General features: G+C 40.6%; 1 protein-coding gene across 3 annotated transcripts in view; it reads right to left on the bottom strand.

Moving 5' to 3' along the window:
* The window catches only part of EFHC2 (EF-hand domain containing 2), a 57,824-nt gene that overhangs the window by 19,342 nt on the left and 19,396 nt on the right, over window positions 1-19,086 (bottom strand). For all 3 annotated transcript variants that reach the window (XM_015622701.3, XM_015622521.3, XM_015622609.3), the window contains exons 5-9: window positions 16,264-16,518; window positions 14,608-14,718; window positions 14,142-14,280; window positions 5,052-5,217; window positions 3,846-3,988 (exon numbers count right to left, since the gene is read on the bottom strand). In XM_015622701.3, coding sequence (XP_015478187.1) covers window positions 3,846-3,988; window positions 5,052-5,217; window positions 14,142-14,280; window positions 14,608-14,718; window positions 16,264-16,518 — 814 coding nt within the window. The remainder of the gene's footprint in view (window positions 1-3,845; window positions 3,989-5,051; window positions 5,218-14,141; window positions 14,281-14,607; window positions 14,719-16,263; window positions 16,519-19,086) is intronic.

Here is a 19,086-nt window from a genome sequence, read left to right as displayed (position 1 = left end):
ACATTCTGTACATGGCTCATTTGAATGCCTGCCAAACACCTTCCCTGCTTTGCTTTTCTTTAAAATGGGACAGAAATGTGCCTCTTCAAATCGTTCCCATAACCCCGTCACCAGCCTTGGAACCGGCCCTTGAGAAACCTAAGATCCAAACAATAAGATGCAGGCAATTATCCTTAAACTGTTAAAAGCAGAAAAAGGAAAATAAAAACTACTTTAGAGAGTGCTATCCTAGGAAGACTGTGAATTCTGATGCACTGTAATTCTAAATTGTTTTAAAGAGCTTTTGAAATTTTTTAAAAACGTAGGAGTGACATGATACTGTCTTCCCCACTTTATTCTGCCAATGCAATTTAACTGTGATCTGCTCTTTGCTTTGAGAGGTGGGTATATCACATGGTTCCTTTTCACAGTATAATGATTTTATTTGTGTCACTAGAAACTGCATGAGGTACTCAAGGGTGGGTACAATGCTAAAAGGAACATTTCACTTTCCTGTATTAACTTCTGGTGTGCCACAGACTGCATTACATGTACCAAGCTCTCTGGAAAACCTTCTGTCACATGTTTACTTTCACTGGGATATGTGCCCTACAACAACTCTGAGGTTTGCTTCCTGATGATATTTCAGCTTCCAAGCCAAAAGCCAAGAGCCAAAAGCTTGCTTTAGTAACATTTAATGATGCCTTAATATCAGGTACTGATGCAAGTCCAATAAAAGGCTGATGAACAGTGTAATCAAATGCCTTTTATAGTCAAAATTATAAATGAATGTGAAACCCAAACTACTTATTAAACCAGAGTTTGGAGCAGATGTCTGTCTTAATTGCTTTATTATCACCATAAAAGATAAAAACAACCCTGCACTATGGTAATCATCAGACCTTGCTTGAATCAAAAAACAATTCAAATAATTAATGTGACTCTAATGTTAACACATTCCTTTTCACCCAGCTATAAAAACAAATAAGAAATTTTTAGGTTATATAATCTTGGCAACTGTTTTTAATATTTAATATGTCTCTGTAAGACTGGAAATTCACTTTTGCCTCTATTTGCCTGCAATTGTGCGCTTATATTAGAAACCTACTTCTGTTCTATAATGGCTTTCTAAATGTTACAGATTAATATATTACAAGTGGTACAAAGAAAAATGACTGAAAATATCTCATTAAGTTAGAGATTTTACACTGAAACCTGATAAGGAGTTTTGATGGAAATCTACAAAAGCCAGGCTCAAAGTACAAAATAAACACCACCACGAAAGACCCTCTCCCATTAAGATCAGATCAGAGTTTGCAGGTGTTTGTACAGCTGTTGGCTGGGTCTTACACTGAGTAAAAAAGGGGTTGTGATCTTCTTTATGGGGAGCCAAAGCTCTCATGCTTTGATCCCCATCTCAAGAAGTGCTTCAAGATGTCTAGCCCTGTGAATTTCATAGATTTTCGGCGTTACTAATATTAGAGTGAAGTACTTCTCTGAAACCTTCAGGTTGCTGAACCAAAAAAAAACTAAGAACAACTTATGACTTCCATTTTAGGATCGGAATCTGAAGCATTGCTTGCCAATTTGTACCAGTTCATGTAAATAAAAAGGTAAAAATAGCCCTCTGCACCTGTGCAAAAAAGGGATGGCCAGGTTGTTATTTTGGATGCCTTACTCCTTTTCCTTAGCCACTATTACCTGACCTCTATGAAGCCTTCTCATTTTTAACACTGAAGAAACTCATTCACTTTTCCTTTAGACATGACTAAAATGAGGGAGGGATAGTGAGAGAAAAGAACTAGAAAGCAAAGGAAGGTGGGAACAAAAAACTTGTGCAGACCCAGGCCTCTTTCCAACTACTGCTCTACTTCCTCCACCACATTCCTTGCCTCTTCAGGGCTGTTCTCACTAAACTCCAATGGCCAGTTCTCAGCCACATCCTTCCATTTCACCTTTCTACCACCTCTAAAAGTCAGCTATTTCATCCATTTCAACAACCTAGGGAAGTTAGAAGTCCACTTAAAGACATATGCCTTTCATATGTGCCTTGAAGTTGTTAGCATAAACGTTACTACTATTAGTGGGCAAATTTTCCCATTTATTGTTTCACATTTTATTTGACCAGCAGTGTTCAATGGGCTCCCAGATGAAATCCCAGCACATATTCTCATTCCAAAATAGAAGGAAGGCAGGCAGCAATCTCTGGCCTGGCACTCATGCTGCTAATGGCTTGACCAGCTGACCACATCTGCTCAGCAGTGCATGGCTTTGACTCTTCTCTGGGTGCTGTGGGATAAATCTGGAGTCTCAGGTCACAGCTATTATTACTGTGTGTTCAAGGCTGTCTGGGGCCTTCTCTAGCTGAAATGGTGAAAAGGAGAGCTAGAAGTGACTGAACAGGCAGTACACATGCTTGGGGTCCAAGATTCAAACTGTTCCCTGGACTTCTTCAATTTAACAATGCAGCTGTACCTTTAGCACCCTTTATATCTCTGGACATAAAAAATGCCAGTCAAACATGGTCATTCACTGGAGAACTGAGCTGCTCTTGAGCCTCACAGCAGCATTACATGTTAAATATATACATAAGTGTGTGTGTGTATTTAGCTGCAACAAAAGAAGCTGCATGAACTTCAGGCCACTGGATGCCAGGAAGTGAGTAAAATATTGATAAGAAGACACTGATGCCATAAAAGTGCTAAATCTTGATGCTGCGGTGGAGCAGGATTAACTGAGAATGCTCATTGAAGTCCTAAGCAGGTACTCTACACCTTATTAAAACACTTCTCAGAGAACTGCTTGTATTTTAGTTGGGGCTGAGGTTTAATATATTTGGATACAAGCAGAGATACTATCAGAGTTTCTCTGAATTGAAAAGGCACTTCTGGATGTTAACTGCTCTGAAACTGTTAACTCTTGCTGAAGATGTTTAGGGGGCTTCACAGAAATATACTAATCTCTCTAACAGGGTCATGCTTAGCCAAAGCTCCCCCATCTCTCTGAACTACAGAAGGACTTCCTGACATCCTTCCCACTGCTGTGTCCTTCCATCTGTGCACAAGACACTTCAGGACAATAAAAAGATGCTTGAAAATCACAAAACCTTTCATATTCTCGGCTGGAGGCAGCCTAAAACAGACAACAGAGGCCAAAGGAATTTATACATGACAACATTTGGTGACCATGCTCCAGCAATAGGGTAAATGTGGTGAAGAACTGAGGAGGAACAAAGCATTTATTTGTCACTTAAACACTGCTAGTCTGGCTCTTGGAATTTAGTTCAGTACTGTACACAAATACACACCCAGACTCTAGCACAGGGCAATCTTTCCTCTTTATATGCTCAGCACTCCATGATTAATGGTAAAGTATGTTAGAAAGTGTCACAGCTGTTTGGCTTTTATGTGCTGCTTCTATACAATGGATGCTGTATAGGTTTCATAACACAGTTTTGCAAAACAAAGGATTTAGTCTTTCATTCTTGATGTCTTTTATTTCCTGTCTCCATTTATCATCAGTTACAGTACTATTCCTGTATGTTATCCACAACAAAAGCAAATGTTTAAAGGTCAGATTTTCAAATTAAAATGTAATAAAAGTTCTAAGTCGTTACACTTGCAGTTCCCAAGGGATATTGTGAAGTACTATCATGCAATGAACAATGTAATTCTGAGTGAGGAGGATCATGAATTACTATGACATCCAGCTATGCAAGATAATGCAGCAGGCCTGCTGATGTAATTCCCACTACATTTAAAAATCCACATCCCTGCTTCTGCTACTGCGGGGTCTGGACACAATGTTTACTGCAAAGTCTAACCTAAGGGGAACTGGGGCTGATTAGAGACATTGCTACATCTTACCTGAGTTTCTCTCTGCATATTCAAAAATGGAAATGGTGTCATCACGCAGGAAGAAGGAAATAATGAATTTACGCTCCTTGTCGATAGCATTGTCTGTGATGAGTTTGGCCCCATAGCGCAGTATGTTACTATCCATGCCATATCTAAAAAAGCAAAGGAACAGGTAAGAAGTCAAAAACAGAGCATGAGAAAAGTTTTCATCCCTAAGAGATGCCTTCTCCTGAGTTTTGTAACATACATTAATTGTGTTATTACTGCACCAAGAAGGAAAATGGCATAAGATTCACTACTTCATCAAAAACCATTTTCAGCTTAAATTAACAGAACCAGACAGAGTCAGTCAGATAGAAAGGAATAACTTTCAGGGGAAAATTACTTCTCTGCCACAGGTCTGGAATTAATTTTTATCCAAGCTGAGTTGCAAATCAAGCTCCAAGTTTCTTTCCAGAAAATTTATAAAGGAAGAACACATTTAGGTATGTATATTTTCAAACCAAATTCTGAATAGCAATTCATACTAAGATTTTCTCCCACAAATTCAGGTCCACCAGATGATCTTACTAGCTAGCTATTTATTAAATGATTGTGTTTTAAATAATTTGCAGTGTCTGTATGCACACTATCAATACATTCCCAATAATTTTCTAACAGTTCTCTTTGACAAAGGTTCTCCAGGTGAATCTTTAACAGGAGACTTCACTTTTTTTGCTTTGGCTTCAACAACTGCTGCCTAATAAACCATTTCATAATGGAAAGTAAAGCACTAAAGCTTTATATAAAGCTTTATATAAAGCTTTATATAAAGTTATATAGTGCTATAGTAAACTGCATGAAATTCAGCAGACAAAAAAAACAAACAAACAAAAAAACACCCAAGTATCAGAAAGTCAAAACCAAATGTGGATCATCCAAAATTCCTGACTGATGCCTGGACTAAGATTTCCATCAAACTCCCACTGAAGACAGCAGAGGGAAGGAGCTAGAGGATGGAAGGGTCATATTATTTGCATTGTCCAAAGAGAAATTTTGCAGAGTTTGCAGAAAGTTGGAGTATCATGTCACTGACCCAGGCCTCATGCAACTGTCCCTTAAAAGTCTGATGAGCTGTATATTTTGCTGAAAAAAAATTACACCCACACATAACATTTATCTCCATCACAAAAATACATAATTTTAAAAATGGAAACTATTTTTCACACAAAATACCTGTCTTTCACCAGGAATTGCCTGTAATCCTTGTGGGGAGCCTTGACAACCACACTCATACAGGAGGACAAAGAATCTTCTTCAGAACCAAATCCATTATAAGGAGGAATAATTTTTTCTGGTTTTGGAGGTGGTAGAGCCTTATACTCAATTGGGGTAAAGTCCACTACAGCAAAGAGAGCAAGACATATTTGTTACTGCTATGACAAAGGCATTTTACCAAGGATTTAAACTTCTAATATGAATAGTTATTAGCCTACTTCTTTAACAGACCACTGATCAAAGTCAAACCAGGATCCCTCCTACTGTTACAGGTTAGAAAAAGACTCCATAGAGCCAACAGTAAAATTATTTCTTCAAGGGTTTCAGGATTTCATCTATAATCCTAAAATGTTTGAAAAATATCATTAAGATACACAGGCAAAAGGAAAGACAAATACAGTTTCAAAATGGGATAAAATAGCAAATTAAAAAATCTAAATTAATTTTTCAGTTTCATCCTTTGAGACTACATGATTAAGTAAATAACTGTCTTATGAGTTTCCTGTCCTGTGCTCTTGGCCAGAGGGAAGAGGTACATAAATAAATAAAATTTTATTCATTATTTAAAACATACATATAAAAAAAAGTCTTTGGTACACTAAAGCAAATAACTTCAGCCCGCAAGTCACTACATCCAGAGTTTTGGGAAGCTTTGTTTTTCCTCATTTTCCCCAGACACAAGTCTTGCCTTGCAGTGATCAGTGGTCCTGACTGTCCCAGGTACACAGCACGAGCTGTCCTGACTCAGCAGAGGCACATCTGGTCAAGGACCTGCACTCAGTTCCCACAGAGGTACCTCCCAAAAGTGCTGCTTCCCTGATTCTCATTACTCCTCTCTTGGTGAAAATCTTGTCCCATTTGGCCCCTTGTTGCACTCCTGCACTGCCCTTCTGCTGCAGGACAGCTTCCAGTGTGTTCACACAAAACAGAGCTCAGGCTGCTGCTTAAATGAGCTTAATGGAAAAGGTGAGAGGAAAATAAGGAACTTGCATATGGGAGAAAGCAAATGGGCAGATCTGAGGCAAATGAAGACATGAACCACAGGAACACAGGATAACTCAGGCTGGACAGGACCTCGGGAGGTCTCCTGCTCAGAACAGGGTCAGCTTCAGGTCAGAGGAATATAAGAGAACAGTGTATAAAAGCTGATCTCATGAAATAAAGGGCTTTTTCCTTTAAAACTTAACTTTTCTACCCAGAACTGAAGAGAGATGGATAAGCTAAACTTGTAGCATGGGTTTCAGTGCAAATTGAGGAAGATGACAAAACTGCTGTCACTTGGAACACTGAACTGGTTTGTGATTAAAATGTTTTAAACATGGCTATGTCAGAAGATCAAAGCACAACACTCCTAAAATCTGACTTGCCTAACAGCAGTGTGAGTTGAAAAATAACACAAGCATTCAGATGTCAGAGTTTACCTTTAGCCTGAAAACACAGTGAGTTCTCTCTTAGCCTTATGACTTGAGTCAGACCAGAATATGGTCTGACTCAAAAAGCTGATACTTTCACCTGAATCAGTCAAAAAGGGGTTTTGCAAAACCACACCAACATTCTCCTCCATAAAAGCTACATGTGCCCTTCCTGGGACTTAGAAGCAAAAAGACCAATCCCAAAGAAAGACTATTCAGCAATCTTCAAAGTAATTTTCACCATGAAAGAGTATGTGTGTGTCAACATGCACCAAAATCACAGATTCACAGAATCATAGAATGGTTTGGACCTCAAAAATCACTGCATTCCGATCCCCCTGTCATGGGCAGGGACACCTTCCACTAGACCAGGTTGCTCAGAGCTCCATCCAGCCTGGCCTTGAGCACCTCCAGGATTCACAGATGATCAGTTAGATCATCTGAGATCATCAAGTCCAACCTATGACCAAATACTACCTTGTCAATCAGACCATGGCACTGAATGCTATATCCCGTCTTCCCTTAAAAACCTGCTGGTGACTCCACTGCCTCCCTGGGCAGCCTATTCCCATGTCTGATCACCATTTCTGTGAAGAATATCTTCCTAATGTCCAATCTAAACCTCCCCTGAAGCAGTTTTAAACTGTGTCCTCTCAACCTGTCACTGGTTGCCTGGGAAAAGAGCCCAAGCTCCAACCTCCTTTCAGGGAGTTGTAGGCAGTGATAAGGTCACCCCAGAGCCTCCTTTTCTCCTGGCTGAACACCTCCAGCTCCCTCAGTCACTCCTCACAGGACTTGTGCTCCAAACCCTTCCCCAGCTCCATTGCCCTTCTCTGGACCTGCTCTGGATGGGGTACCTGAGATTTTTTGGGACAATCTGTTCCAGTGCCTCACCACCCTCACAGCACAGAACTTCCTCTTAATATCTAATCTCAGCATACTCCTTTCAGTGTGAAGCCATTCCCCCTTGTCCTGTCACTCCAGGCCCTTGTATAATCTCTTTCAATTTTTCTTGTCCATTCTCTTCAGGTACTGGAAGGCCACCTTTAGATCACCCCAAAGCCTTCTCTTCTCCAGGATGAACTGCCCAATTCTCCAAGCCATTGCCCATGGAGTAGTGCTTCTTCCCTCTAATCAGCTTGGTGCCTTCTCCAGACTCTCTCCAACAGGTCCATGTCCTGGGACCCCAGGGGTGGATGCAGCACTGCAGGTGGGGTCTCAGAAGAGTGGAGCAGAGAGGCAGAATCCTCCTGTCACCTGCTGCCCACCCTGCTTTGGATACAGCCCAGCACATGCTTGATCTCTGGGCTGAGAAGGCACATGGCCAGGGCATGTCCCGCCCCTCATCCACCAGCACCCCCAAGTCCTTCTCTGCCTGGATACTCTGGATCTGCTCATCCTGCAGGCCTGGATTGATACCTGGAGCTGTCCCAGCCCAAGTGAGGCACCTTGAACTTGTTCTTACTAAATCTCATGAGATTCCCATTAAACTTTATGAGATCCCCTATTTGATAAACATTGTTTGTGACCAAAATACCACATTTTCTCAGCTCCACAGGGTGTGCTTGATACAGGCAATACTTGACACTATAAACAGGGAGCCTGCAAATCAGCATTGACAGGGCGAGGACGTAAAACCCGATGCCTACAGGTGCTGAACACCGCAGGTAGCGCACAGGATCCCCCGGCTAGATTCCAGCTGGATTCCCACTGAATTCCCGGCTAGATTCCCGCTGGATTCCCGGCTGGATTCCCACTGAATTCCCGGCGAGATTCCTGGCTGGATTCCTGGCTGGATTCCTCTCTGGATTCCCGGCTGGATTCCTGACTGGATTCCCTTCTGGATTCCTGACTGGATTCCCGGCTGGGTTCCTCTCTGGATTCCCAGCTGGATTCCTCTCTGGATTCCCGGCTGGATTCCGCTCTGGATTCCTCTCTGGATTCCCGGCTGAGTTCCCGACTGGATTCCCGGCTGGATTCCCGGCTGGATTCCCGGCTGGATTCCCGGCTGGGTTCCCGGCTGGGTTCCCGGCTGGGTTCCTCTCTGGATTCCCGGCTGGGTTCCTTTCTGGATTCCCGGCTGGGTTCCCGGCTGGATTCCCATCTGGATTCCTCTCTGGATTCCCGGCTGGATTCCTCTCTGGATTCCCGGCTGGGTTCCTCTCTGGATTCCCGGCTGGGTTCCTCTCTGGATTCCCGGCTGGATTCCCGGCTGGATTCCTCTCTGGATTCCCGGCTGGGTTCCTCTCTGGATTCCCGGCTGGATTCCCGGCTGGATTCCCGGCTGGATTCCTCTCTGGATTCCCGGCTGGATTCCCGGCTGGATTCCCGGCTGGGTTCCCCTCTGGATTCCCTATTCCCGCTCCAGGAGCGGCACAGGGAGCGGCAGCTCCGCGCTCCCACAGCGCCACCCGGTGGCGGCGCGGAGGAGGCGGCGGGGGGCTGCTGCTGCTCATCAACACGAGCGCTAATTTTTTTAATTAGGCAAGATGGAACAGCGTATTTTGGCAGACCCAAGCCACACCTCTTTGCTCAGGTGTCGCAGGCCCTGCCAGAAGCGCTCGGGGTACCAGGGCACCCGTGCGGGACCCCGGCCGCAGAGGACAAGGAGCTCCTGCGTTTATGCACCGTTTAAGCACATTCACACCCATACATAAGGCATTCATTAAGAGACGCCAAAGCATTTCCCGTTTGTAAACTTCAGCACATGTGGATGAAAATTAGATTTGTAAACTCGAAGGAAATTATAAATTAAGAAGAATAATGTTTTATCCCTGGGGGATATGTTCAATTCCTCACAAGCGAAGCTCAGAAGTTCGGCCCTTTGGTTCCCATCTCATCCCTGAAGTAAAATGATCTTGCGTCATTCATAGAACCACTGATTTTAGAAAGGACCTCTGAGTTCACCGAGTCCAATCATTAACCCAGCATTGTCAGGTCTACCACTAAACCATGGGGTAAAACACATTTTTTTTAACACTTCCAGAGATGGTGAATCCACTACTTCCCTGGACAATCTGCTCTAGCTTGACAACCTTTTCAGTCAAGAAATGTTTCCTAATATCCAATATAAACCTCCTCTGAGGCTGTTCCATCTTGTCCTATCACTTGTTCCCCAAGACAAGAAGCCGACTCTCACCTGTCTAGGTTCACTAATTGTGTCACCTATATTTTCCAGGACTTTAAAGGATTATACATTCATATTCTTTCCTGTGAATGAGGAAATTCAGAAATAAATTTCCAGGGAGAAATACAGCTTAGAAAACTAGTTAAAAACTCATTTCTGGGACTTGTGAAGAGCCAGCTACCCAAGCTCAAAACTCATTTCATCTTTGCCATGCAGCATTAGGGAAGAATCAAGACAGACAGCTGGCACTTACATACAAAGTGCACTTTTCTCAAGGTGTTTACTGGTGTTTAAGGAAATTACCTTTGTCCAGTCTGGAAAAGGAATCAATTCTCGCTTCTTCCAGGCTGTAACATTTTCAGTGTAAATTTACAGTGAGTAGAGACTAAAGTCTGGAATTACAGATTTCTTCTATAAACAATAGCACAGGTATTTTTGCCATGTGTACTTTCATCCCTTGTTACTGCAGTAACTTGGGGGGTTATTTTACCTCATTTATCAAACATGGACCACATACTTGTAGATTTCTCACTACATCAAAACTTGAGTGAGATTGGAACAAGCGCTGAGAACAACAAGAAACAGAAGAGCTCCAGCCACATCTTTAGCATATAAACAATTTGAAGATAGCAAAGCCTTCTTAGTAAGAAAAACTAAATTCCTTAAGAGCAATTTGTTGCCAGAGAGGCAGCATTAAACCATCTTGAATGAGGTTGTCAGCTTTCAGTTCCAATATACATTCTGAGATTTTGGTATAGAGTGTGAGATTACCTTCTGCCCTCATTGGAGAACTGCAGGAAAACCCTCATGTGTTAGATAAGACCATATTTCAACGAAGAGCCAAGTGCTACATACTTTGGATTAGAATGATAGCTATACTGAATATCAGGGTATGGAAGCAGGAAAGGAATTCTACCTTCATAGGAAGAGGACAGGCACCTCTGAGCATTAAAGCCAGGAAACAGGAAAGAGAAATCCAACTAGACTTGGACAAGATAAAGAGATGGTGATAACCTGGGGAGATGGCAGTTAGCATGGCGTTCTCTATACATCAGAGGAGATGTATGACAAAGAGCTGAGACCTTCTAGTGATAGTCTGCTTCACAACTGAGGTAAGAAGTAAAATATGAAGGCAAAAAAACCACGTCCACAATTTTTACATGCAGGAATAAAGAAAACCTAGTGCTCACAGAACTGTCCATGCAGCTGAAACATAGCACTGTTTATCCTGATTCAAAGAAAATCTCCATTCACAGTCCTACTTCATGATTATTACAGTTACCTGGGCAAAAAAAGGCATCTGTATATGCACAAGTATACTTAGAAGCTGCTGTTCAGTCTCCACTACGTACAGTGAGGAGGTTAAACACCAGAGACACTGACCTCTGAGGAGCCTAGTGAAAATTGGCAGCAGGCTTTCGTGCCCCGCTGAGGGGAAAGCCAGGAGTCAGCTGTTATCTCTGTTATCCAGGAGCAGCTGCCTGGCCAACAGCACACGGTCCTGCCCCGGCAGCGGGTCAGGGCCGGAGCCTGAGAAATGAGGGGGTGGGAGGGGTGGAGAGCCGGCGCAGGAGAGGGATTGCAGGGTGCTGTGAAAAGCCTTAACAGCCAGGCTTGGGAGGTGCCGGGACAGGGAAGAGAAAGCAGTAGGAAAACAGATTTTCTTGGTTTTGTTCCATCTTGAGTAATTTGTTATTTAAGAAAGAATACTTTATACTCTGTGCTAAGTTACTGTATTAAGTGAAGACAAGTACCAGCTTTCCTCCACTGCATATCAGCCTATTTCCCATTTCAGCAGGCTGACCACAACACCTACATGGCTGCAGAATCTTTTCTCCTTTTCTGAGGCTGCACTAGCAAGTCTGGACACACATTAATGAGTTTTCTCTTGAATTCACAGTACTTCCAGGTGACAGCAATGCCATCAGCTTCCTACTGAAGAGCTACGTTCATCCATGGAAAAACTCTGCTTTCCACAAACATATTAAAATTGGCAAACCCCACATTAGAAGTACATCATGTTCTTCAAGAGAAATCTAAACTATTCTTCATTCTCCTAAAAGGCAAATTCTGTGGGCAAGCAACTTGTGCTGAAACTGCAGACTCAAAAATAAAAGTCAGCTTCTTTAATGGCTTTGGCAGAAGAATATAAATTGAAAGGGAGTAATGTAAAAATACAATAACGAAACAGCTGGATTGATGCCATGAGGTGCTGAGTACTGTGCCTCAATGTAAGAACTAATTTATCCACTTGCTTACTCTTGCTCAAGTAAATGGTCTCCCTGGACTGGAACTGCAATTAAGTCCGTTCCAGTGTTTAATTGGATCGGAGCGGAATTCTGAGCACTTTGTGGGACTGAGCCCACTGAGAATACCTTGTACATCCACAGACACACACAAAATGTGTAAATCACTAAGAGTAAAAGGTGAGCATTTACTAGTTCTCTGTAAAAACCTGCTTTAAAGCCAAAACCTACCCTGATTTTACTCCTGGTCCCTTCCAGTCAAGAAGTCATACCTACATTTTTTTTTAATCCTTGTGGGGAAAGCAGGAAGGAATTTTACAGCAGTGTGTGAATCCCTTAGCTCTAAGAAAGTATTGTCTGTGAACAAGACAGGTTGCATCAAGATGGATGGTTTTCCATGTTAGCCAGAGTCTCTGCCATCATATATCCTTAAAGGTATGTGTAAAACACTTCCCAATTTCCCAAAGGTCTCAGCTAGAGCACATCTTTGTGTGTTTGGTGTCAACGAGGCAGAGAAACCGGAGAGAGCACTGAGAAAAATTATCACAGGTAGAAAATAATGGACTATGGAGAGAGAGTAGAACGTTTTCCCTTAGCAGCAAATGGGCTGGGATGGGGGCAGGGGAGTAAGGTTTTGTATTGCCATAGTGTTCAGATATGTATGAGGTTGTTATCAAAAGAAGATACTGAGCAGTTGTTCCTCAAGTCCAACAGAGATAAGAGAAAAAATTTACTTTGTCAGTTTACACAAACCAGCTTCAGAGTAGCTTTTAAGCAGCAGTTTTAACTATGAGGTTAGGACAAAATACCTCAGGAGGCAAAGAAATCTTTTCTGCAGAACAGGAACAGACTAGACCACCTACAGTCCCAGTTTTCTAGAATTCTGCACATCAGCAACTTCTGAATTTCCCTAACTTGCAAACCACCTAACTTTTAACAGAGATATAAACAGTAATTACTGAGCCAGCATTAGAGGAGGGGAAGGGCCTTTGCATTTGTGTCTCACTTGGTTGCACTGCTTGTTTGATCCAGGATGGTCAGCTGCATTTCATTTATTTCCTGCCCTGAGTAAAAAAATCTCCATTCTCTGTTTGGGATAATTTGCTCAGACAGAGGATATTGCTGCCAAGAAGCAGGAGTGGTCTTGGCTGAAGAAATTCCCAGAGCAGAACCCCCTATTTTGCATCTCTAGAGTTAAATTTGCTATTATTACAGGTAATACCATGGTTATTGAACATGGCTTCCTCACACACTGGCAAGATCAGGCTTACTTTGGATCAGACATGCCAAGATATTGTTGAAAAAGCCCTAAAGAGAAATAGTTTGCCAAATAAAAAATTTAGTGTTTGAATGGCAATGCTACACCATTTAATTCCCCCAATGCAGCAGACAAGCTCTGATACACACACTCTATCTGACCACAAGGTAAGAGAAATAGTCTGTTCAGGTGTTTTATTTCACAGTGGCAGGGAAAAGCCATAGTAGGATTCTTCCAACCATCTCTGAATAGTCAGATGTTCAGCTATATTTATTGAATGAATAAACTGTCAGAAAATAACTAAGTCATTTTTGCAGGAAGATGTCCATGATGGAACCATTAGCAAGTCTGACTGGGGACATTCAAAGACAGATAAATGAAAGCCCCTGTTGTTATTCATTTTCAAAATGCTTATCCATAATGGACATGATTGCTAAATGTTTCCAGAATTTAGTATTGAAACTTCACAAAATACACTCTCTAATGGTCCAGAATACACAAAACTGTATTGTAAAAACCAATAACGTGATAGACTAAAACTGTCGTGTCAGAAAATCTTATTATGTGAGGATTCTGACATCCATATAAAATGAAATATAGCATAAGGGGAATAATTAAGCTCACTCTACATATCCCCTTACTACATGCTCTTTATTATTTTCTGACTGCAAACACAGCTATTGGAAGGGGAAGGGGAAGGAGCGAAGAAGAAATGGCAGTCTATTCATACGACTATTTTGTCACTGTAGTTTTCAAATAGTAGTAATACAAATAATTAGGAGCAGAACTCATACCTTATATGCTAGTTTTCAATGGACTATGGTATAAGAAAGACATTCTGAATTACCTGCAAAATTACTGCTTTGCTGCTAACAGCCTACAACAGATTGTTATTGCTAGAGGTTTTAATGAACATATTTTGTCAGTAATAAAATTTGAAGACAGCTCTGGTAAATTTAGAAGTATAAAAATGCTCATAAAGAAAGGATTATTATCACTACTTACCAATTCCATACTTTTTCCTGTAATGTTCTTTAGTGAATTCATCACAATCACAGAGTAATATTTGCCTTCCCCAAACATTAATTACTGCCCCTATTTTCAAGTCACTGTCTTTGTAATATTCCGGATGCACTGCTCCTGTCTAATAAAAGAAGGAACATTTAATACAACAGTTCCATAAATCTCAGAATCACACAACCTTTCTTTAAACCCAGGTCATTTATTGTCTGTGATTTAACACATAATCTTCAAAGTCTATTGGCAAGTATATTTTACCCCATGTTAAACTCCTTCACTTCTACAATGTATTTACATTCAGTAAAATCTCAATAGTTCTCATTTGAGCTCCTCTCCAGTGGCAGCACAATTCTATAAATAACTCTCTTTGTTGCAGAGGATAACAACCATAGAAATTACAAAAACTACAATAAAGATATTCAACAGCTGAAGGTACTCAATCATTTCTGACCTGCAGAATGTCCCGAATGTAATAGCCTTTGTTTCTTTCTGGCTTTCCCAACACATTGAGCAGAGTGTAATTGGTGATGGTGCCTGGATGATACGGAGCAACAGGAGCATTCTGCAAGGAAAGAGACCATCTCTTCAGAAATATGGGTGAGAGTGAAGAAAGAACTTTGCTACCTTAGAACCAGCTGGTTTTTTATACACTGGATGTTATTGTAGTATTTTCTGGGAGAATTTTTAGTAAATTCTAAGATTCGACCACCAAACCTAAAAGCCAAAAGTGTATATTCCAATATATATGTACATATGCCAGAATCAGCATTCAGAATCTTACTCTCTCTCCAAGGGCAAAGTCTCCTTTCTCTTGGAAGGAAACACAAAGCAAAGATCAGCATACCCAAACTACCACATCATTGTCAACATCTGCTCTAAAGGCTCTTATTTTGATTGGTAATAGTTATAAAAACATGTGAAGAACTATCCAGGGTTGGTCCTATCCACTGCACAAACACAGGAGGTTCAAGTCAGCATGATTCTGTTGGCAAGGAAGTGTTTGTTTTTCTATTGTGAGTTTTAAAATTACAGTAGTAATTTATCCCAGAATAATCAAACTTAATATATTTTTATGTCACATTTTTTTAAATTATGAATAAACTGCTGGTGCAGGGTAATCAAAATGAATTATTTTGTCTTACCACCTCTCCTGACCCCTCAACTTTACATTTCTCTGCTGCCATTCTCAACATTTCCAGAGGAAAAAGCCAGTCCTTAAAATTGCAACATGCACCTCAGTGGTCAAGGGGTCTGGTATCGTAGAGCCACTGCTAAATCAGCATGTCAGAACACAGGACTTACAAGGTGAGAAAAGTGTAATATTTTGCTGATAGGTTTTTATTATAAAATCTCATGTACATCTATGGTGTCACAAATAGACTATCAGTGTTAGCAGGAAAGGGGGAAATGACTCCCAGTATTTTATTCCATCAGTTGGCTGATGTTATTCCATCATCAGGATCTGTCTGGAGTGATACAGAAGTGTATCCAGATCAGTAATTTTATAATCATAACAGGTTACAGAGGATACAAACCCTTTGCAGATTTCTCTGAGTGGAGTCTCTCTCATGATTAATGCCCAAGAAAGCTTATTGATGGATTCCTATTGATTTTAATTGGCTTTGCTTAAGGTCCCAAACCCAGAAACTCAATTTTAAGAAATCACACCAGATTTGCTACGAAGCGGTAATGTTATAGAATACTAAAACTGACTTTTCTGAAGGCTGCAAATGTTAGTCATAAATCAAATCTGAATTCGCCTCAGTTTTACATAAGCTTATCAATATTAATTAATTTTCTTGTCTTCCATTATTGCAGAGTTTTATTAATACAGCTACCTTAATACATTAATATTGGAGAAAGAAAATCATAGGACATCTCTGTGCCTAAATGCTCCTTTTAATTTAAGCATGACAAGCCTAAAGATATTTTTCCATCATTTATTAATTCACTACATGAGTATGTGTGCAAAACCTAAACCATGCAATTATGATTAATACTCTGAAAACACTTTCTAAATATCATTACAGTCCTAATACAGGACTTTCAAAACAAGGCATTCAATATTTCTTAGTTAGTGGAAGAATTTGAAATTTTCACTCCTCACCTTTGGAAGCTTATCTCGTTTGAGGAAATATGGAACTACATCCCGGCCTGAGTTTTCTGGTAAAACTTCTCTTATATCAATAGTATCATCTGACAAATAATAACGAAGAACAAGTTCCCGTGGGCCAGAAAGCCGCGATTCTGGGTCATTCCACACACAAGAAAACCCTAAAACTTGTCCATAAAACTCCAGAAATTGTTTCAAAGTGTCAAAGCGCTCATAAGGGTGGAAAGGATTTGTGCTTGCCAGATGTCTCTGGTAAAGGAGAAATAAAGAGAAATGTATTTTTAATTATTTACTCCCAAAAACAGGATCACAATTGCATAGTGCTGTCTAACCTTAGAACATGGGTTTAGGATTTTCAAATGACACCACACTATTACAATACATCAAACACAATTTATGCCGTTATCAGAAAAATATTTATGGGGTTGTTGTGCCCTCAGAAAAAAAAAAACAACATGGAAACAATTTTGGATTGGTTTTAATCCTTGTTTTTCTTGAAACAAGGTCCTCTAGATCAGAGAGTTGTTAAATTATCTATAGTACAGCTCATATTTTCAAGAAACTGCCTGTGGTAATCAGATGACTAAAACACCAAATAGCATCACTCTTGCTGATTTACTTCCCTAAAAATTATTTCTTATAGATAATGTGGTCTAAAGAATCAATTAATTATTTTCCCTTTGGTATTTTCTGTTGTTCAACGTTAAAACATAGATTTTTAACTTTTGATTCATGTTAAGCTGTTGCTAGGTACCATGGATGTTTGCTCTCCTCTCAAAGCACATCCAACAGGTCTGATAAGGAACAGGAAATGTTCAACTAAAGATACTTTCCAGGTGATGTGACCTAAGACAAGGTGCTTCCTGCAGTCATGGTTCTTACAAAACCAGTAGCACTGGGTTCATCTGGATCATGATCCAGTCCAAGGACTGCATTTCTATACTGTTATAAATAAATAAATGGGGACCTGAACAGTGTTTTCCCTAAGTCAAAATCCACATGTCCAAAGTCCAATAAAAGGTACTAGTTAATCCTTCTCATCTACAAAATTGCTTCCAAAGAAGAATGGTGAAAGACATTGATGAGACAATGTAAGCTGAACTGTCTGAAGAGAAAACAATGTTGACTGTGGACAGTTTATATAGTTGCCTAAACTTCTTTTTATCCAGTAACACACCTTCTGGCCTTAAAAATCTGAGAGGGAAAAGGCCCATTCTTTCAGAGCATCAAATCTAAAAATAAGGAGAGCAGAACCAAGTTATTTACCTTCCCAGTGCTCTGTTTCCTCCTTCCTGACCCTTGAAGATGCAACAGGCAACCAAACACAGCCACAGAACTAGGTAACACCATTGTCATCCATGGAATACCATCTCAAACAATACAGGAGAAATTTCTTCATGGAAAGGGTTCTTAAGCATTGGAAGGGGATGTGGTGGAGGCCCTATCTTTGGAGGTGTTCAAGGAACACTTGGATGTGACAGTGCTCTGGTCTGGGTGACAAGGCGGGGGATTGGTCACAGGTTGGACTTGATGATCTCAGAGGTCTTTTCTAACCTAAATGATTCTGTGATTCTCTGAAATATGAGTCTAAATGGTTTACTGCACTTTCCACTGGCCTCATTTTCTGTCTCATCCCATTCCCTGACTTCCTTCATACCTTCATTTTCTGGCCATGTACTAGTACTCCAGTGAAAACCAATTTAATTTTGCTCAAAGTAGTCCAGAGCAATCAAAAAAAATTACCTTCCACAAATTAGGCACAGAAAAGTGAAAGCATAAGGTGGCCAAAATCTGCTAAATAACTTTTCTGGAATTCCTCAACAACTGAGAACATGAAGACATAGATTTTAGTAATTTTTTGTCTTCTGAAGGTTTTATTTCAAAAATCTTTTTCCCTTATCCATCCTGTTTAGGGACCGATATGCCAAATTCTTGAATGTATTGCTTGTTGTTAAAAAAAGAAATTAAAATGTAAGTGGGTTATGCAGTACCATACAAAATGTTGACACAGTTTGACAGTATCAAGACAACTCAGCATGTGTTTATATACACAGCTGTTACCTACAGGGGCTGAGTAAGGGAAAAGAGACCCATGGCCAGGCTGAGTCACTACAACACAAAACCAGATGTATTACAAATGCTGCTTTTCACTGGGGGACAGCACAAGCCTGGCAGCAGAAATGAAACCAACTTGTTGGCCTGAGAGTGCTTCAGAGACATGGAAATTGTCCTACACATCTCAGCCATAGTCTCCTTCCATTACTGCTGCTGAGACCTGCAGCAGTTTTCTTACTGTGAGCACTAAGGATGCCACAGACACAGAGTATTTGCTGCTCTCAAAGGACCAGGCTGGATCTGTCACAACAGGCTGCACATTGTAGGCCAACAGTCCTAAGAGTCAGGTCAAGTGCCATTTGCACTCACATTAATCAAGAAAAACAGAACTGAAAGAAACTTGACATTCTTCCCAACAGAAAACATCACTCCCATTACTACTCCCAGATGAAAATAAATAAATAAATAAATAAAAATAATAAAAAAAAAATTCCTGCAAAGGAGAATCCAGATAGAATCTAGGAGTTTTGAGACTTCTGGAGGTGTGTATGTTTGTGTATATGTGTTCCCAGACACTTACAGAAGACAGTGGCAAATAAAACCTCACAAGTCTTAAAACTGCAGAACACTGGTTTTTGTATAGCAGAAGAATTTGCTTTACACATGTAAAAAGCTGTTAAAAACATGTAGAGATGAAAGATAACAGAATAATAGAAGAAAGGAGTCTGCAGGAAGCCATAGGTAGGCTGAAACAATAATTCC

This window comes from Parus major, chromosome 1 (genome assembly GCF_001522545.3).
Source record: "Parus major isolate Abel chromosome 1, Parus_major1.1, whole genome shotgun sequence".
Taxonomy (NCBI): domain Eukaryota; kingdom Metazoa; phylum Chordata; class Aves; order Passeriformes; family Paridae; genus Parus; species Parus major.
Note: the sequence above shows the minus strand (reverse complement) of the source record. Positions and strands in the feature narration are given on the sequence as shown.